At 39.2% G+C, this 20,614-nt stretch overlaps 1 protein-coding gene across 11 annotated transcripts in view; it reads right to left on the bottom strand.

Moving 5' to 3' along the window:
• Window positions 1-2,821: 2,821 nt before the first annotated feature.
• atp11a (ATPase phospholipid transporting 11A) overlaps window positions 2,822-20,614 on the bottom strand; it is a 43,222-nt gene continuing 25,429 nt past the window's right edge. Inside the window, exons 9-33 of one of the 11 annotated variants that reach the window (XM_008426782.2) lie at window positions 20,529-20,593; window positions 20,366-20,447; window positions 19,342-19,492; window positions 19,052-19,249; window positions 18,859-18,972; window positions 18,464-18,523; window positions 18,222-18,388; window positions 18,056-18,127; window positions 17,685-17,758; window positions 17,477-17,580; window positions 16,063-16,244; window positions 15,174-15,425; window positions 14,892-15,069; window positions 14,706-14,808; window positions 14,066-14,211; window positions 13,905-13,964; window positions 13,699-13,826; window positions 13,293-13,428; window positions 12,616-12,639; window positions 9,939-10,004; window positions 9,760-9,863; window positions 9,505-9,670; window positions 7,046-7,164; window positions 6,409-6,487; window positions 2,822-4,782 (exon numbers count right to left, since the gene is read on the bottom strand). In XM_008426782.2, the coding sequence (XP_008425004.1) occupies window positions 6,436-6,487; window positions 7,046-7,164; window positions 9,505-9,670; window positions 9,760-9,863; window positions 9,939-10,004; window positions 12,616-12,639; window positions 13,293-13,428; window positions 13,699-13,826; window positions 13,905-13,964; window positions 14,066-14,211; window positions 14,706-14,808; window positions 14,892-15,069; window positions 15,174-15,425; window positions 16,063-16,244; window positions 17,477-17,580; window positions 17,685-17,758; window positions 18,056-18,127; window positions 18,222-18,388; window positions 18,464-18,523; window positions 18,859-18,972; window positions 19,052-19,249; window positions 19,342-19,492; window positions 20,366-20,447; window positions 20,529-20,593 (2,803 nt within the window). In that variant the 3' untranslated portion in view covers window positions 2,822-4,782; window positions 6,409-6,435. Of the gene's footprint in view, window positions 7,165-7,976; window positions 8,082-8,242; window positions 8,338-9,504; window positions 9,671-9,759; window positions 9,864-9,938; window positions 10,005-12,615; window positions 12,640-13,292; window positions 13,429-13,698; window positions 13,827-13,904; window positions 13,965-14,065; window positions 14,212-14,705; window positions 14,809-14,891; window positions 15,070-15,173; window positions 15,426-16,062; window positions 16,245-17,476; window positions 17,581-17,684; window positions 17,759-18,055; window positions 18,128-18,221; window positions 18,389-18,463; window positions 18,524-18,858; window positions 18,973-19,051; window positions 19,250-19,341; window positions 19,493-20,365; window positions 20,448-20,528; window positions 20,594-20,614 lie in introns of those variants that run through there. The other 10 variants (XM_008426773.2, XR_535314.2, XM_008426765.2 and 7 more) reach the window with 10 other exon arrangements.

Below are 20,614 nucleotides of genomic sequence, written 5' to 3' on the forward strand. Positions count from 1 at the left end.
GGTAAATAAAAATCTGATTACTTTATTTAGTCAAACGACATCACGCACAGACTGAATGTATAAGTCGTTCTTGCTGGGGTGTGTGTGTGTGTGTGTGTCTGAAACCGTTTCCCATTAAAAGCGAGGCCACACTAATGAGAAAGTCCCTTTGTTGTGCGGCTGCAGGAGTGGCCCTAAAAAGCCCGAGATCTAAACAATCAGCAGCAAATAACAGCAATTTCACAGCTAATTCATAGATTTCACGTGTGAATGCCCCCATTGCCACCCTCCATTTAATGCTGTGAAAAGAGACAAGTGTGACATTATAACCACAGGATCAAACTGTGGGTGGTGGGTAGAGGTCAGGGTCTAATGACTTAAGTCTGGTTTGAGTGTTAGACTTGCATCCACAGAAGTTGATTGTGGCAGACTGCACACCTCCTTACTTAGGGGGCGTGGCGTCGTTACTAATGTTAGCGTAGCAGCTAACAGAACTGCACTTTCTCAGGCAAATGATGTTAGATTTAGGTATCTAAAAAACTTATTTTTGTTGTATTTAATGATCTGAAACATTTGAGCGTCACAAAAAGAACAAATCTGAAGAAATGTGAAGTGGGGCACACATTTTTTTCACACTATTGCAGATGCTACATGTTGCACATTTACTTTTTGAAAGAAAAAAATGTTTTCTTCATGAATTAGTGGCTTGAGCTGCAAATGTGTGTCATTTGCACAGCTCTGAGCACTTAAAACATTTAGAGATAATACTACATTAGGTCATGGGCAGATGCAAAATAAAGATTATAGCATAAACAGATAAAGACGAGAAGCCATAGTTGTGATTAAAAAAATATATTTATAAAAAAATGTAATTTTTTTTTTCTAAAACTTTTTCTTAACCAGGGCAAAGAAAAAACATAAAAAATAATTCATGTTTTAGACAAATCTTTTGTATGAATTTATCAGAACCTTAAAAAAAATCTGCAATCCTTCATAAAGGAGGATTAAAATGATTCCAAAACCTCTTTAAGTCTAAAATAATACTTGTTAATTTACTACACAAGTAGGAGGATTTTTGTTACTTTTAGACAGCTTTCTTTTTCTCCGGTGATTGCCGCCCTTTGTGCTAATTTAAGTCAGCTACTTAGTTTAACTTTCAGAAAGGGAGCATGTAATCATAATCCGGGAGAAGCTAAACTTTTTCCCTTAACCCTCATTTCACAGTCAAACACGACTTTCTCTAGGTGCCTGGCGGTCTAATGGGATTACAATCTATAGAAATCTTGTATTTTTAACAAATCACCTGTTGCTGAAGATGCTCGTAGCGCGTTGCGTTTACACATCACTGCCAGTCGGCGTTTAATTGCGTGAATCTGCTAAACATACCTCAACCAGGAGAACACACCAATGCGCTTCCAGCCATCCGTCCCCAAGCAGCTCAAGGTGAGTCTAAAGAGGTGATGAAGAGCTTGGAAAGAACTTTGTTACACCTTCAATTACGCCACCCACACGCCTATATATTCTAGTGCGTGTTCTAAGTAATGCAGCCTAAAAACAAATTGCAAGGTAGACACACTGCATTATTTATATTTGAAGTTTAAAGTGGTTTTTAGATTCGACAAAACAGGCCGTAAAAAAAAAAAAAAAGAGAGACTTCGGTCGTTCTGCTCTCGTTTCGCAAATGACTGAGTGAGTCACTGCATGCGCTTCAACTTTTGATGAAAATCCCGCTCAAACGCACAAGATGGAAACGCTCTGCCAGTTTTCCTCCATCTGCTTCCCTTCTGTGCATCTTTTTTGGGTTTTTTTATTTTATTTATTTTTTTATAACCGTTGCCCAGATTTCACCTCTGACAGTCTTGCCCTAGATATTTCTCCCATCCTTGTCAGACGCACTCGCAGGTCTCATCTGCTGCCAGCTGTGGAGGAGAGGACGTGGAGATCAGCGCAGATGGGATGTGAAAAGGATGACGGGAAACCAATCGATCCAAATCCTTCATCCTAATCTTGTTGACGTCCTCGGATGGAGCAGACAGCAGCCCTGCAGCAACTTTAGGGAAAATCTGTAAAATACATTTTCATCTTTTTCCCCCCCTCTCTCTTTCTCTCTCTCTCTCTTAGCTTCATGTAACATTTCCAGAAAAACTGGTTCAAGTTTGCAGCAACGTGAGCAAATGACTCAGTTCAACCTTCAGACTGTATCTGAACATATTTTAAAACTTTCAAGATTGCCTTGTTGCTTTAAACACAAGTGCAAAAAATACTCTACTGCTCCCTTGTGGCGTTTGAAAAAACTGCACCAATAAGAAAATCCATTGCCACACAGGTCAATAACTTAGAATAACGTCTTAAAGAATTTATTTCTGCAATTCCACTGAAAAAGTGGAGTTACGACGATTACTTTGAATAGTCACTCTGACCAGTGAGGGCATTTAGACACACAGAGTGGCATATTTTAAACATTTATGTCTCTAATGGTCAAGAAAACAAAGTTTCTCAGAAAAAGTTGATTCTTACAGAAGACCAAAATAAGCATTTAAAATTTAGAGGAAGGAAAAGGTGTCATAAAAATTGGTACTGGAGCGATATGGATGCCGTTGCAGCTTTTAAGAGATTTGTGAAGCAAGAGTTTGGTGGCGATTCACAGGACGTGGACCATAGTCACCGTCTGTCCAGGAAACTGGCTACAATGTGAAAATTCTTGTGAAAAGAACCAGTTATAAACAATGATTAAAATGAACAGAAGTAAACACTTGAAATATACAACTGTTGCACTGATTGTTGAAATAAACTTTTGAGAAAATTCAAAATTTGATGCATACAAAAAAATCATAACACAAAATTGTTTTCCCCCATACATCCACTTGTGGCTTTTATTTTGGAGCAAATGTACAATCGTGTGCCATTGAAAGCTAAAGAAAAATTGGCAAAAAAAATAAAAAATCCACAATAAAATCTTGATAATACTCTTAAAAACTGTATACAAAAACACCCCAAAACTGTACAACAGTTAGCATAAACTACACGTATATACTGTTTATATTTTTTTGTCTTTACTGTATCTGAGCGTACAGCAATTAGGCGATACCATTAGTTAGTGAGACGTACAGATTTCTTTACAATGATGCATTGCAAAACAGAAACGGTAGCATTCTGTCTGAATGTCGCAGGTTTAGAAAGTCTCACGCGAACACGACAATGGAGACGGATACAACCCGTGACTCATGGCTTTAAGTGCTTCTACAGCAAAGTGTCATTCCTCATCTGTTGCTAATGGGCGCCGGGTAGTATTGCAGTTTTCAGGTTTGCTGTTTTTAAGTTCCAATATTTTTGTCTGATTTGGGTGGAAATTTAAGAGAACATCAAATATTTTAAAATTTCTCAATCCAGCTCCGGTAACTTCATCCCAACTCTTAAGGTTAACTTTTACTTTTAGCTCTGACAGGACATTAAGAGGAGAGGCATTTTTTTTAAAACTCGTTTTCTTTGTAATGTCCTCCACAATTATTAGCTCTCGTGGTAGAAATGTGCTAAAAAAAAAAAAAATCCAACAAAAAAGAAATGTTTAAAACTATCACTGGTAATTTCAACTAACAAAGCACATTTTCTGACTTTGATGGCTTCCCGTTTCCCTGGGAAATAAATACGACCCAACATAGAGGCCCGTTTCTATTGGTCACTCTTCAAAATAGGAAAGACAAGAACATCAGGAAACGGCTACTTCCCCTAACCTTTGGTATATCTATGGTCAAAGCAATACATAAACAATATTTTTTCTTTTCTACCATCATAATCAAATGTGGAATTTGTTAAACTCCACTGGGAATTTAACTGGAATCATGTGCTTCGGTCAGACGACACTCCAAAAAGGTGGAGGAAGCATTATGATATGGACCACTTTGTTTGTTTTTTCCCCCAAAGGCACTGGGAATTTTGTGGGAATGCTTAAATTTCCAATATGAGAGTATGCTACTGCAATAAAAGATGGGATTTACTATGCAGCTTTTCACACATTTTACATGCCAATCTATGAGTTAGTTAATGTTCATTGCATATATCTGAAATACGAAAAAGATAAAGACGTCAGGAATTATAGAAGAACAATAAAGATTTGTGTCAAAATGTTAAGTCTTTAGCTGGTAGTGCTGATTTTATGCATTTATAGATTTGGATGTTCATTGATTTCATTTTGGATTTGAAGTGTTTGAAAGCAAAAACTGAATTCTAGCTGTTAAAATCCAGCATTTGCCATAATTCTAAGAGTTAAAGCAGGAAACAAAGACAGCAGGGATAATCTGTGTTTTACAAAAATTTCCTTTACAGAACTTAAATACAACCATCTCGGAGACAGGCATATAAATAACACAGAAACAGATACCAAGCAGTCGTGTTGTTTTGGTGGAAGTCATAGCTAATTTCGTCACCAACTTAAACTCGCTATTAAACTTATTTCCCCAAGTTTGCATCTATGCAGCCATGCTTTGCAGAGTCGTTGTACCATCCAAATGCTCCACCAACACGTATTAATGCACCGTAAAGCATTTAAACAATCATTTATTTCATAAACTAGCACAAGGCACCTAATGTAAAGCAGCTAAAAGTATCTCTACTGTAGCAGCAAAAAGGCTTTGGTTCATCGAGGTCCTAATCAAGTCATCAAAACAGCATCTCTGCTCTGTGTCATGATGGATGGAGAGATGATTCAATGGAGGAATGTGGCAAAGGAGGAGCAGGAGGGAACAGTGGATGGTGGTGATGATGATGATCAGACAGATGGATGTGGTTGTGGCAGAGGTGGGAAACCTTCCACAGCATTTCACCAACAAAGAAGAAGAGAAAAAGAGAGACAGCTACAAAAAGAGAATTGTAACATTATTTTATGGCTTTTGAAAAAAACAGACTTTAATCTGACTATTTAGGAGTTGGGGATTTGTTTCATTTTTAACTTTATTCTCTGTTTTTTTAGGTTTGTGTGGCCACTTTTTTACTTGAATTAATAATAAACTCAAATCATATTTAGAGCAAAAATATCTAAAAATTATTTTTTTTTAAATGCTAATCAGTCATTTTATTAGTTTTCAAAGCAGAAAAGTCATTTTAAATGCACTATTCTGAAAAAAGAAAACAGGAAGCACGTCCAAATATGGAATATGACCTCACATCTGTAATGGCACCATCTAGAAGGCCGTTTTCTTGACCAAAAATGATCTTCTTGACCAGTTAATAACTCAAATGGGTGTGAGGCGACACAATAACGGGATGTAGTGAGCACTCTGCTCACTACATCCCGTTGTGAGCAGGGATGTAGTGAAGGCATGTTGCTGGCAGCAACATGTCTGTTCAGCAGCAGACTGCAGGCTAGCTACCTGAGAAGAATCCTAGAATAATCAGCCATCTAAAAATCAACTCCAACTTAAACCTCATAATAAAAACAAATATCTTTTGTGCAACATGCAACTGGAAACTACTAAAATTAAATGTTTGGTTGAGTCTGTGTATCAGACAATATAATTGTAATTTTAACTATAATAAGCAGCAGTAGGAATAATTATTGAATTTTATTTCAAAATAAATGTATTTAGATCATCATTTTGTTTTGCATTTTCTTGTTGTAAATACAGTGATACTTTGGAGTTCTTAGTTATGGTCAAAGTTTTCATAAGGTGTGAATGATAAATTTCCCTGTTCTCATTTTGAATAATCTTTTGGTGCCTTAAATAGACAAAAGTTTTTTAAACCATCAAGGCATTATTAAATTGACATTAGGTTTGTTTTATCATCACTGAAGCTGTAATCAAACTTTTTTTGGCGATCTGATGAGGTACCTACCTCAGAAGGCAGTTTTTAGTGAAGGCATTAAGACTTTGGGGCACTTTGAGTTTCTTTGATTTGGGAATTATTTTTAGATGCTTTGATAAGCAAACAAATAAGGCAACACTGAACCATTTCTACTAGAGATGCAACAATCTTTCTGAATCAGCTACTGTTCACTATAAGCACATTAAGCAAAGTCTTGTACCTCAATTCACTTTTTATTAGTTTAAATAAATCATAAAAAGGCCAAAGGGATGTACTTTGATTCATAAAAATGGGTATAATCTTGTAATAGTTTCATTTAAAATTAAAACTCTGGAATCTGCAGGTCAGATCTCAATGGAAACCAGAAATCTGAATCTGATTGGTGCATCTCTGATCTCTAACAGCTAAATAAGGAGCGTTTATACAACCTGAAGCTCTGAACATAAAACCTTCTAGCTTCACGACATATCTATCCCAGACAGCACTACCTACAGGTAGCAGGAAAGCCTGAAAGTGGAGTCAAAGTCGGTCTTTGTTTTTCTTTTGATTGTGCGTCAGAGACTTTCCCAAACAAGGACCGACTGATTCGCCGGCGTTCAGGCTTTCCTTCTCTGCTACATGCCTCCTTACAGTGCAGTAGGATCTGCGCGCAGAGCCCTACGGAGAGTTTCTGGACAACATGTTTGCACACAGCCAACAGCAGTTATTCCTAGAGAGAGGCAGGTCGGGGCAGAGAGGAGAGGGGAAGAGATGAAGCAGCTGAAAACAGAGTGAAATGAGTCATTATAATAATAATAATGATAATAATCCCAGTCAATACGTAAAAACAGTTAAAAGAAATAACAGATGAAGTACACTTTAGCTGTCACTGAAGGCAGATACTGTTAAAGGGCCAGTGCACATATTTTAGAGTGAAATCACAGTTCTCGAGTCTCTGTTTTGAGGGTTGAGACTTAAATCCACCGAGTCCCAACGTGGCAACATGTCCGACCCCAGCTCAGAGGCTCTGGGAGGTTAAAGACAAACCCTTTTTTTGCTCAGTTCAGCTCCTTTTTATTTGAAAAAGTATTTATAAAAAAAAAAAAAAAAAACACCTCACAAAAACAAAATAAATTAGACTGAGGTCTCCGGCCCCGCCCCGCTGTAGGCGTTCCCTGGCCTCGAGTGTCGGGAGCCGTCAGTAAATCGGAGCAGGGGGGTGAAGGTGCGGTAGTCTGGCGCTCTTTGCCAGCGTGTGAACATGACTTTCTTGTTTGGGGTGTCAGACCTTCGAGGGTTCCTTTGGGTTCCAGAGCTTCGCTGGTGGTCGCCGGCCCTGGGCGGAGGGTGGAGAGCCTCCAGGGGCGTGAACTCTGACAGCTGGCCCTTGTAGAGCTTATCGGCGCTCTGTGTGAGGAATGAAAGAACAAAGATAAGACGAAAACATTTGGAGTGCTGCAAATAGTTTTAAGAGAGCAGGTGAAGGTGACGTGGCTGTAACAAACATTTCTTGAAGCTTCATAAAATACAACAAAATATGCAAATTAGATGAATTTAATGGGGAAAGCTGTGCCACCTTCACATGGACTAGCAAAGCAAACAAAAAAAATTCAGAAAAATAAATCATGCAAACGCAAATCCGACCACTGAGCATGCAAGACACTGCAACCTGAATACACCCGCTTCTGTTTCTGCAGCCATAAAAATCCGCCACCAGATGGTGCCAAACCCTCATATGAGAAATCAAACGCTTGACAGGTCTTCATAACCTTTGAACTTTTTCACCTTGCACTGTATATAATTGTGTTTTATTGCGATTTAATGTGAGCACTGCATAATTATTAAAAGTACATTGAAGCACAGGGGTGAAAATGAAGGTCCGGGGCCAAATCTAGCCCGCCGTAGCTATTAATGTGGCCCTCTGTATCTCAAATATTTTGTTAAATTACATGAATGTGAAAAAATTTTCAATATTAATTTTAAGAACTCACTGCTATTTAGTAATTTTTGAATAGTAAAATTTTTTTATAGGCTCCAATTAGAAATTGCCCAAATTGTGAAAAAGTTCAAGAGATATGAGTGTTTCACATTTCGTGATGGATTGCGTTTGATGACAATTTGAAATCCCAGATTTATGCGAGTAAAGCACCACACCCTGGCAAAAAGTAAATAAAAAAAAATACATAAATAAAAATCACTCCACCAACTTGAAGCTTTACCGTGCGGGTAACCTTTTAGGTTTCTGTGAGAGCTATTCCATCTAGTAATGAGTCTGAACTGTGGGAGGCCAGGGCCCTCTCAAACCTTGTCATATCTCTGCCATGCTGTGGATACACAAGCAAACATCCTGTGTTTGGGAAGACATTTTAAAGCGACGCAGTTGGAAAAGAAAAAAAGCACGGGCTTGAGGGCGTACAAAGGAAGCAGGAGGGAGACGCAAGAAAAGTGAGACAATGGGACAGGAAGAGGAAAGGCAAAGGATCACCTCGTGGAGGACGGGGGTTAGAAACTGATTCTGCTGGAGGTCTGAGACAGCATGAAGATGGTGGAAGGTTCTGAGGCAAGGCACCGACGCTTAGCCTTTCACAGAGGAGGAGAGAAGGGGGTAGAGGAGGAGCAGGAGCCAGCAGGGTGGAGGGAGGAGTGAGGAGGAAAAGGAAAGAGTTACAACTTTGTAGGTCAAAAGGTCACACCATCAGCTTTAAGAGAGTGGAAGCAGAAATGAGTTCATAAAAATGAGTGAATGTTGGCTTCTTACCATAAATGTGTTTTACAATTTTGTATTCATTTTAATAAATAATTAAATCTCAGTAATAGAGATCTCTTTTTTAACACACTAGAGGTCATTCAATGGAGAGATGAGCTTCAGGTGTCACTATAGATGTTTTGATAGCATCTCAAAATATTTACAGTATCTCTTAAAAGTCTAAATCTTATCTAAGTGTTTTTATTACACTTTAAGAGAAAAATAACTTGGAAGTAACTTTTCAGTAAGATATAGGAGCTTGTTTTAAGATCCTTAATGTTGATGAAAAAGTGGAAGTTATAAGTGACAGTCAGCCATTGGAACAACACATTTTAACTGGAAATATAGGGAAAATGTCTAGTTCCACTGGCAGATTACTTCACTCATTACTTTTTCCATCAATATTAAGATCTTAAAACAAGCTTATATGTTTTTGCAGTGTGTAACATATTATTCAAAGTAGATTCAAACGTTTCCATCAAAGAAAACTCAGAGTAGCGACACAAGATTCTTCATAAGTGAGGCATTCATAGTGTTAGCAGCTAAAAATAAAATGTTGTACTTATCTAAGTAATAAAAGGAGCAAAGGACACAAAGGATTGTCTTAAAGGCTGGCAGCCAGCACAGCAAGGACGTAGCCTAGCTTAGCATACAACTGCTCAGCCACAATTACCAGTTCTACACATGTCATCACTGGTAATAAAACTTTTTGTAAGAATGCTCCGTAAACATCAGTAGTTTGCAGTGAAACCTGATTAATCATTCATAACTACAGGTGAGGATGGAAGTTGTTCTACTTTAGATATTTCATGTAGTGAAAATAACCAAGAGGCAAAAAAGATATTTAAATTTTCTCTTCAAAGTGAATGGTTTTGTTATGGTTTATGATTGTGAAACCTGTTTACAACACGGCTAAACAGGCGTTACCTGTACAACAGGTACCTCTGTGATGAGTAAAAATGTGAGACGGTAGGTGAGGTTTGTGTGTGTGCAGTACGTACCTGTATGCGTTCAGTGGTGGTGGGCCACAGCGCCCTCCAGAACACCTTCTTCACCACGTCCGGCAGCAGACTGGCTGTAATCAGCAGGATGATGCTGAGCCAGGCCGGACCGCTGGACAGCATCTGCATGAACACGTAGTACATCCGCTGGTAGTTCAGGAAAGGCCTGGAGGAAAGAAAAGAAAAGAAATTAGACACAAACATAATTATTTATAAGGCATTAAGCAATATGCTATATATTTTTTTTAAATTTACCAAATAATTCCTCCCCACAGCAGAGAGAAGACTACAAAGAAGACAAGCGAGCCCCAGATGACAAAATGGTTGATCCACGTCCAGTAATGAGTATCGAGAGCCAACTAAAAGAAAACAGACAACAGGTAAATGTCTGCTCGTAACAGCTGATTTAACGTAACCTGCCATTATTGCGTTACCTTGAATGTAACGGTGAAAACGAGCACAGTAAAGACCAGAGTCCCAAACGTCCAGTTTCCAAACATCTGCAGATAAAACGTGTCAGCGGCTGTAATTGTCACTTCTCTGCTTGTTGCATTAAATGCAAAATAAGAGTCAATAACATGAAGGGTTAGTGTGATGCCATGAAACAGTAATATGTGCGACAGTCTACATTATAGCTGCTACTTGTTGAAAATTAGCTACGGTATACAGGTGCATCCCAAAGAAATCTTTTCATTTATTTCTGGCCATTTGAAAACACACAAAACAAAAAAAAACTGTTTCAGAGAAAATGTGAATATTTATCGATATAACCTTTTTTTTTTTTTTTACATGTTGTGGTCTACACAATCTTGTTACTAGATGTAATCTGAATTGTGTCAAATGTGTGAATAACAAATTTGTACTTGAATATAAAAGCAGGTAGTGAAGGTAGTGAGAATGTTTGGGGTTTTTTTACTCCTTTTTGGGCGTTTTCTTTGTTTTCTTGTTTTATTTTTGACTATTTTTAATCTGTGTTCAAAATAAAAATCAGTCACAGTAAAGATTGCTGCCTTGACTGTTGTTCAGCAAGCAGTGATTGACTCCTCAATAAGAAGAGCAAGTTGAGTGCTGCATTTAAGGATATTATTGGAAAATTGTTTGGAAGGAGAACATTGCACAGGGAACACCTGAACCAGGAACATCAGAAAAACATGAACTGCTGCTTAGTGGGCCTAAATCACAGTTTTGAGGAAGTGTTCAGCTTCTTGGGAATTTTCCACAACAAATGATAATTTGGGGCACCATATCATTTTTAGTGCCATTTATTTTAATAATGCAATAAATGTTTTTGTGTGCGTTAATGATGTTCTAATTTATTGAGGTGCACCTGTCTTTAGGAGCACAGCTTCAGAAAGGAATCAATCAATCAAACAGATGGCAGCTAACAATAATCAGGTGAGGAGCTTGTCATCAGATGACTGATGGATGGAAAATGGTAAAGCGCACTTCTACATTCCTAAAACACCACAAGCTTGACTAATTTAAAACTGCAAACCCAATTTTCCTCCGACTTTTAAGCAGTCACCACGTCTTTCAGAAGATACACTGAACTCGATTATTATTGACACAGGAAATGGAAGTTGGAGGTGGTGCACCACCAAAGATCTTCCTGAGTTAAACTCGTACACAAACTGGAGCATTTGAAGCAATTTTGAGCAGATCTACGTCTCTGTCTGATTTAAAAGTCGATGTAAAAATCAAAAACATTACAGTGGAACCCTGCCTATTGGTGTTTCAGTATTCACTGATTTTCTGTGGAACATAACTATACATTATTGAACACGCCATTTACTCGTGTTTGCAAAGCTGCCAATCCAGGAGTGCCATTCATTTTCCTTGGCCCTGATTGGCTGTACCTCCGATATTTGCACTCGCCCACCTTCTTAAAAATCAAACAAAGTTGATGTTAAACGTTTGTGCAACAACGTTTAACATCAAGTTTAACACAAGCATAGGCATAAATAGCAGAGGAGCCAAACACCAACTCCTTGTAGACAACACAGTCGTCCGAGACTGCAAAACCTGACACACCAACCTGTGTACCGCTTGGATTGATTACAAGAAAGCCTATGACTCAATGCCACACACTTGGATCATTGAATGCTTAGAGATGTACAACATCAATAGGACTCTAAGAGCCTTCATTGCAAACTCGATGAGGCTGTGGAAAACCACCCTTGAAGCCAACTGCAAACCACTTGCACAAGTGTCCATCAAATGTGGCATATACCAAGGAGATGCTCTGTCCCCACTGCTGTTCTGCATAGGCCTGAACCCTCTCAGCCAAATCATCAACAAGACTGGCTACGGATACCGACTTGCTTGTGCAGCAACAATTTTGCTGCTACAAAATTGTTGCTGCACAAGCCAACACAAATGTAGCATTTCTTCAAAATGACAAAATAAAACTTTTTATGCACCACCTCCTACCTCCATTTCCCATGTAAAAAAATATATATAAATAAGAAAAACAACTGTCCAATGCAAACATGAGAACAGTTTAAAGAATCATAAAACTTTAGAAGTTCACTTTGGTCTTGAGTGCTGTCTGACTAGCTGTTAGCATTAGCATCAAGGGTCAAAACATCTGGTTAAAAAGGCCAAGAGCATCAGCTTTTGCAAGTAAACCATTACCTGCTTACCCGTTTATGTTCTGTTTCAACAGAATATTGATTCAAAATTCCTGAATTATTCCTTTAACACGCACAGAGAACATCTAATGTGAAAATGACAAAGATCTGAGAATACCATTGGCATTAATTTTTCATTTGCTACAAACATCCTTTAAAATGCACTTTTGTTTAAAATATTAGCCCCCTTTATAAGGCTCATTAGCTGTGAAATATCTTTATATGAAGGATGAATAATGTCTAAGATGAGAAAATGTGGTAGTTTCTTATTCATCCACTCATTTAACATGAAGTTAACACATAAAAGAAGCACAGAAGTTTGCGAACACCACAAATGCCTTTAATAAATCTACAAGCTTAAAGAAATTAGCATGAGATGAAAGTAAATGCTGCTCTCTATCGATATGTTAGATGGGGGAAGAAACAGAGAGCTGGAAGGTGAAACTATTGTGAGGTGGCAGAGAGACAGGGACAGGCTTACCATCTGTGTGTTGGTTGTCATTAGCTGGGAGGAAGAAAGACAAGCAAAAAGAAAAAGCAACACAAAGGTAAGAGTATAAGAAGAAAAATAAAGAGGTAGGAAGAAAAGCATAAACTTTGTAGCTGAGGTAAAAAACAAAAAACAAATGAGATTTTAAAAAGATTTATAGCAAAGGAGCAACTTAAGGTGGTTAAAAGAAATCATGAAAAGAAACTCAAACATAACAGAAAAAGATGACAGAAATGCTACTTTATTTTGAGCAGCGATCCGAGAACCTATTTAGATTTCAGCTTTTGATCCAACTTGTAAAATCATCTACTATTACCTAGTGTATTCAGTAGAATAGATAGAAGCAATATTAAGTGGATTACCACTGAATATGCTTGTAGTGTTAGTATTTCAATTTACAGAATATGAACAAAAATTAAGGGCTACCGGCAAATGTTCAATATTTCCAAAAGGTGGTGAAACGTAAGCAATAAGCAGATAATTACAATGTTTAAACAAAATCATAAATTACCATTATCTGAGTTGTAGACAAATCAAAAATGGCAAAAGTGGAAAATTAGAAAGACATTAGTTGTCCTAATTGAACAGATATTATTTAGATGTCCTCAAGAATGAAACAGCTGGATTTTGGTCAGACAGAGGGGCTGATACGGAGGTGTCGGCGTTACCTGTCCGTTGCTGGTGAAGGTGGTATTGTCAAACAGGAAGTAAGCACCAAAGAACATCACAATGGCATCATACACGCCCAGGACAGTCCAGTATATGAAGATGGGCCACGTTAGTAATGAGTTCTTGGCTATATCTCTGATGACGAAAGCAAGATTCACAATCAAACTCAGAAACTCACTGGATTTAGTAGAAATCCTCACATTCCATACTTTTTATTTTAAAACATTCACCAAGTGAATTTGTTTACATGTTTCACCTTTATTTTTCCTAAAACTAAAAGTTACCTCTATGGTAAAGCTACAATAGGATTAGGAAGCTGTTGTTCTCACACTACTTCTATCTCCTACTACTCTCCTCTATGCAAATCCAGAGTTGGAAAAACCCAGACTTTAAAAACCAACTCACCTGTAAAGCGTTGGCTCCTTCTTCAGGATGTCCATGTTGATGTGCTGCTCCATGAGGCTGTAGAGGAGGATGGGCAGCGACGTGAAGCTGATGTTGTAGAGAGTCAAGTAAGCCGTGTCATATAGTGGCTGTAGAGAAAACAGACCAGCGCTCGTCTTTTTATCTTTATTTCTGAATTTCTTATATTGGTTTTTGACATTGCCAACCTGCTGGGAGAAGCCACAGAAGAACTGGTAGAGGAACTGGGGAAAGATGAAACAAACATTCTGGGGGGGGGGGAGAGAAAGTTTATGAGATTAAAGGAACATATAAATGTCTCAAATATGAGTTTTGGAGTAACAAACAGCGTAAATGCAATGCGGATTACCTTGTAGAAGAAGTATTGCACGAGTTCAGAGATGCGTATGTAGTAGTAGTGTCCATGAACAAGCAGCATCTTTTTGAGGTGTTTAAACTTTGGGATAGCGTAGTCACTGTTTCTTACTGCTTGGCGACCCTCTTTACCCATAATGCCTAGAGTGAAACGTATAGCAAACAAATCATCAGCACTGCAGTTAAATGCATTAGCTAAAGCTACCTGGAGAGATGCTTTGAAATGGTGCACGGCTTTGATCAAAACATCATCAATAAATCAATAAAAAACATCATCAATAAAAAACATCAATAAATCGTTTGCAGATGTTTAAAGACATACCCAAAATATTTGTGGCTGAAATTGTAGAAAGTATCGACTCAGAAAGGATCAATTCAGTTTTAATTTGTAAAAATCTTATATATTTTTATTTTTATTTTGCAGTGATAAACCACACGGTCTGTCTTATAAAACACATTAAAGTTTGTGGATTCAATGTGAAAAATTTTTAAAGTGATTAAAACCAACGAGGCTGGTAAAAACAAACAAAGGAATAAAACACTAACAAGCTGTAAAGGATTAAAACGAAGTAGTATGCAACTATTAAACGTCCAGTTGTGTTTTCATTGTTTGCTTATGTTGGATAAACACCAACCGATGCCAACGTGGGCCTCCAGGATCATGCTAACATCATTTGCCCCATCTCCAATGGCGAGGGTGATTGGGTGCTCTTTGGAGGATTTGATCATCTTGACTATCTGAAAACAAAAAAAACGTCAGCGATTGTCGTCGTTGCATCGACTGGATTTATCATGTTAACGCCTAAGGGAACAATTTCTACCTGTGCTTTCTGAAGAGGAGCCATTCGACAGCAGAGCACTGCGCTGCAGTTGCGGCAGATTTCCAGGAATATCTCTTTGTAATTCCCTGAGTTGGAGTCTTCCTGGCTGGGCCTCATCACAGCGGAGAGGGTGGCGCCGTCGATTATCAGGCCATAGTCGATGTACTCGCTGGATAAACTGGAAAGACGCCACAGACCAATGGTTGAATGGTCTCATATTTCCATCCTTTGCATTTCTATTTAAATAAAGCAGAACAGAATCAAGTGGTCACAAACACGCACCCAGAGGAGGCGTCGCGCGGCATGCTTCCGTAATGCCGGAGCACCGTTCTGCTCAGCTCAAACAGGACGTCGTGCAGGCTCTGCTCCTCCGTCCGCTTGGTGGTGAGCTCCAGAATCTGGGTGCTGCGGCGAAACAGCTTGCTAGCGTAGCAGGTAGCAGCCGCAGTCTCCATCTTGTCTCCGGTCAGCACCCACACTTTCATGCCCGCCTTGTGGAGAGACTCGATGGTATCTGCAGCTTTCTCCTGCAGCCTGGGGAGGAAGCACGGGTTTGTTAAGAAACATCAGACTATTGGCAAAAAGCATATAAAAAGAATCTGAGCATTTGAGTCGACATTGTAACCCTGGTAGTGTGAAACAAAGTATATATTTCGGAGTCAAATACAGCAATTTTCTATTTTTTCGCTTTATAATTCTTTGCACTGGTAACATCCACAGGTGGATCAATGGTTTCCAAATGTTTGTAGTCTTGTTCATAATGGTTCTAAAAGGTTTATATAATGTATAACGCAAAAACATTTTCAAAATTATGTCATCTCATTTTCTCTTAAACTATAGCAGCTGCTTTGACACTTGCACTTCTGATGGAGCTTCCAAGTTTTAGCTTTATTTTGATACCAAGATTATTGAAATAGAGTTTGGAATTGCTGAGAAAAACTGAATTAGATTTGTTACTTTAACCACATAATTCAGAAAACAATGTGGGGATAATGAGATAAAGAAAGCAAACATATATTTTTTAATACTATTACTACAGAAACATGCGCAGGTCACATTTTATTCGGAACAGTTCCTTTAAAACTTGTCCTGGGTTCGTTTTTGCTGCACCGTAGCACCCTGATTTGGGATATTGGGGCTTGCAGAGTTTTAATGCTACACCACTCTCTACCTGTCCTCTACAGCGGTGGCTCCCAGCAGGATGAGGTCTCTCTCGATGAGGTCATATGCCTCGGCCACCAGCTTGTCCTGGTCCTGAAATTCCAACTTGGCCCTGGTCAGGAGGTGGCAGACCTGCTCATACTGCTCCGGACTCAGCCGCCGATAAGCGACGCAGAGAGTCCTCAGGCCTTCCTGGAGGGAACACAGACAGACACGGAAAGGGCTTTGAAACATAAAGGCATTTGCTGTCGGCTCTGAGTAATGTGGTGTGCAGTGTGTGGGCACTGGGCTCACTAGTTCAACACCCACAACCTACATTTCCATTGCCACTGAAAGCTGTGAACTGTCTGCTGCTGCAAACACTCAGAGAGAGAAAGAGAGAGGAACCTCTTTTTGGCCTGGTTTTTACAGCTACTTTAAATTGACTTGATCTGCTTCAGCTGAACAGACACACTGACCTGAAACCACACTCTCAAACAGTCACACCTGTTTCTATAAAATATGTCATTTTAAAGAAGTGATTTTTTAACTGGCTGCACAGTGGCGCAGTTGGTAGAGCTGTTGCCTTGCAGCAAGAAGGTTCTGGGTTCGATTCCCGGCCTGGGGTCTTTCTGCATGGAGTTTGCATGTTCTCCCTGTGCATGCGTGGGTTTTCTCCGGGTACTCCGGTTTCCTCCCACAGTCCAAAAACATGACTATCAGGTTAATTGGCCTCTCCAAATTGCCCCTAGGTATGAGTGTGTGTGTGCATGGTTGTGTGTCCTGTGTGTCTCTGTGTTGCCCTGCGACAGACTGGCGACCTGTCCAGGGTGTACCCCGCCTCTCGCCCGAAACGTTGGCTGGAGATGGGCACCAGCACCCCTCCCGACCCCACTGAGGAAAAAAGGGTGCAAGAAAATGGATGGATGGATGGATGGATTTTTTAACTTTTAATATTTTTTTAAACTGCAAAAACAAAATCTTAACAGTTATTTTTGTCTAGTTTCTAACGCAAATATCTTATTACATTTGAAATCAGAAAACTGATTTGCACATGAGTGGTCAGTCGCCACCATTAAATCAGATTAGACTAACAATTAAAAATTTTTTAATTAGGTTCTATAAAATGTTAAATGTTTGCAATATGACTTGTGAATGTATTCACACCCCTTGAATTGTTTACATTTAATCAAACTCAACTCCATATTCATAAAAAGTGAAAATTCATAACGTTTACAGAGAAAATGTGGCTGATGTGGGCCATGCTTCACTGATTCACCTCTTGTGGTAACCTTGGAAACTGTGGTCAGGATGTAGCTGTGGAAACCACGAACACTGCAATCTTTACAGCTCAAAACTGGTTCTTATGAGAACATCTTAAAGTTATTCTCAGCGTTTCTGAGGAAATGTGGATGGGTGACTATGTGTCGTGTTTTTGTCCTCACCACTGCGTTTCGCTCCACCCGCGCTTTGATCTGCTCCATCTTTCCTGAAACAACTCTGGGGAAGATGGAGGAATCGGCTCCTTTGCAGAAGAGGTACAGCTCACCTGCTCACAAAAATGGAGATAAAACAAATAGAGTAAGAGAAGAAAAAAAAACCCACTAAAACATAAAAATAAACAAGATATTTATACAGTTTTAGATGCGTTACCCGTGCTGGACCTGACGATGACGCTCATCCTCCGTCTCACGGAGTCAAAAGTTAAAACTTCTAGCAGCTCAAACCTGCCGTTAAAAATACAGAGCAAAATAACCACGGCTGAGTTTGTGAATCATGGACAAAAACCTTTATAATTTACAGAGGAAACCTCAAACAAAAGGTCAAACATGATGCAAAGCAATCTTCTTATCCCAGCTGGAACACTAATTGAATTGCGAATATGCACAACGTTGAGAAGTTTGAAATTTTCATGCATTTCTCTCTGTATTACTAATTAAATCGTTACGTAAACTGTGTGAGACAGATTAAATTAAATTAAAAAAAACAATCCAGAGGTGGTGAGTGTTTGGGGTCACACTCACCTCTCTATCTCATCTTCCCTGTTTAAGATCTCCATCTGACCGTCCTTCAGCCGCAGATAGGTGAAGCCCAGCCTGCAGCACAGAGCATTTTAACAGACTAAATGAGTTAGGAGAAAAAAAAAAAAAAAAAAAAAAACTTAATTCTTCATGCGTTTGTCTGCTCCACCTCTTCATGCCCTCCACCAGCGCCACCTCGTCTGGCGAAGAGGAGATGTAGAAGGAGGAGGACTTGCCCTGGTGGATGCCATGTTTGATCCCATCCACCGTCTCCTCCTCCTTCACCTGTACCGTGTGGCACAAACACAAGGCGCGGAAAAACAGCTCCTCACGCTCCTGTGGTGGACGAACAGAGCCGTTACCCATACACACGCAGACACCCTAAAACTGTCAGGGAGGAAATCCACTCACCCTGGCTTCAGGCCCTGGCGATGTGTCGATCATATCGATGCCAGCAGCACCAGGCATCACCTGGCAACAACAAATTCGAGTGAAAGTTACTATTTTTAAGATTCATCTTTCTTTTCTGATTTACTTTTCCAATTACAGAGTACAAAGTGTTTATGAACTCAAGATATTAGAGCAACAAAATTTAATCAGGTTCACATTTTAATCAGTATTAATTTAACAAAACAAACGGTTAATCAGCACTGATGATACAAAACCACAAATTTTACAGTTTGGTCCCTTGAATTTAACTACAAATAAATGCAAATGTTTGTCTATTTAGATCAGAGGGATTCGACATAATTTGGCAAACTTTCTGTGAGAAATAATTTATAAAATAATAACCATTTTATTATTACCTGTCCATTACAGATGATATGAGGTACGTAAACGTTTCCGTCCACACAGCACTCTATGAACTCCATGTTGTTCTCGGTCAGAGTCCCTGTTTTGTCTGTGAAGACGTACTCCACCTGGAAAAAGCAGAGTTGATTACCGCATCTTTACTTTCCTGTACTTAAAGCATCTGAGGTTTCTCTGGTGGATCTCTACCTGACCCAACTCCTCGTTCAGGTCTGACGTGTTGACCACGGCTCGCTCGCCCAGCTCCTCGTCAAACATCTCATCGTCCCACATGATGAAGTAGGACCCCAGGAACTTCTGCATCTCCACGGTGACGTACATGGAGACGGGGATGATGTAGTTGAACAGCACCATAAAGGCCAAGAAGTCTGTGAACGCCCTGATCAGCTGAAGAGGAAAGCGACGAAGAGGAGCCTCAGAAACTAAAATGATGAAGAATGTGTTCCGTCGGGTCTAGAGGAAGTTAGCTGAAAGCTCACAACGTGTCTTTGCCTCTCGCTCTCCGTCTTCCCGTTGTACCACGGCTCGTCTCTGTTGGGGTCGGCTTGCCACACGTACTTCAGCGCCGTGTTGATGACGGCTTTGCTGATGAGGATGCACAGGTAGACCACCAGGAAGGCGTTCATTGACCTGCAGGGGGAGACAACGAGCAGCTGCTGAGAATTCGTTATAAAAATTAATGTTATTTTAGTCTGAACCGTCCAGTTTTCTAATTTTAATCATCATTTATTTCCCTTACTTTTTTGTCAAATTCATATTTCAAATTGTCAAAGAAATGTCAATATTACACAAATGTTTAATAAATTACAATTTATGGTAATTCTTTTTTTTAATTCTTTTAAGTTAGTTGTTGCACAATACTCTCACCCTGATAAACAAGCAGCTCAAATAAATCACAAAAAAGCACAAAATAATTTACAAACTTTCCAATCTGCACCGTTTCACAAACTGATGTGCATTCATTACTGATTAAAAACAGCAAGTTTTGTTTTAGGAAGAACAAGTTGTGCTAAATCAATTAATATTTTATTCATATTTATCCACAAAGATGCTGCTATTAAATCAAATAACTGAGAAATCCACAGCAGAAAAACCAGTCAGACAGGTGCCAATAAAGAACTGGCCAAACAAAAAACATTCACAATGTCGAGCAGAGTTAATTTTGGTTAAAAGGAAGACAAATGCCAAACGACAGTAACAAACTGCAAATGAGATCCACCTACGAGCCATCTGGACAGAAGACTCCATCAGTGGCAAATGGAAAGAAATAGACTGAGTCTCTGCAGCAAGCCACTGAGACTCACTAACCAGCAGTCGGTGAATAAAAGATTTGAGATGTGAACAGATGGGTATGAAAAAAAAATTAGACGATTATCTAATCAAGTGTGAGAAAAAAAGATGATCAGGCTGCAGCTTTGATGGAGAATATCAGACGGAGCTAAACAAGGCAGTTTCTAAAATTAAAAATGAAGGACTGGGAGACGGTGGGGACGGAGTGCTTACTTTTCCACCGCCGATCGCTTCTGAGATTTGGACTGGTAGTTGAGAGCCATCTTGGTTTCCATGCCAGTGTAGATAGCAACACCTTAATGCAGCAAGAACGTAGTTTTAAAACACACAAATCACTAAATCACACATAAAGGTTCTGGTGTGTTTTGTGTGTTACCGTAGATATATTCAGTGTTTTTAAGCGTAGCTCCGCGTAGCAGCAGATTTTGAGACGCCAAAGATCTACAGAGGACAAACACTCTT

Source organism: Poecilia reticulata, chromosome 2, assembly GCF_904066995.2.
Source record: "Poecilia reticulata chromosome 2, P_reticulata-male-v2, whole genome shotgun sequence".
In the NCBI taxonomy this organism is placed as follows: domain Eukaryota; kingdom Metazoa; phylum Chordata; class Actinopteri; order Cyprinodontiformes; family Poeciliidae; genus Poecilia; species Poecilia reticulata.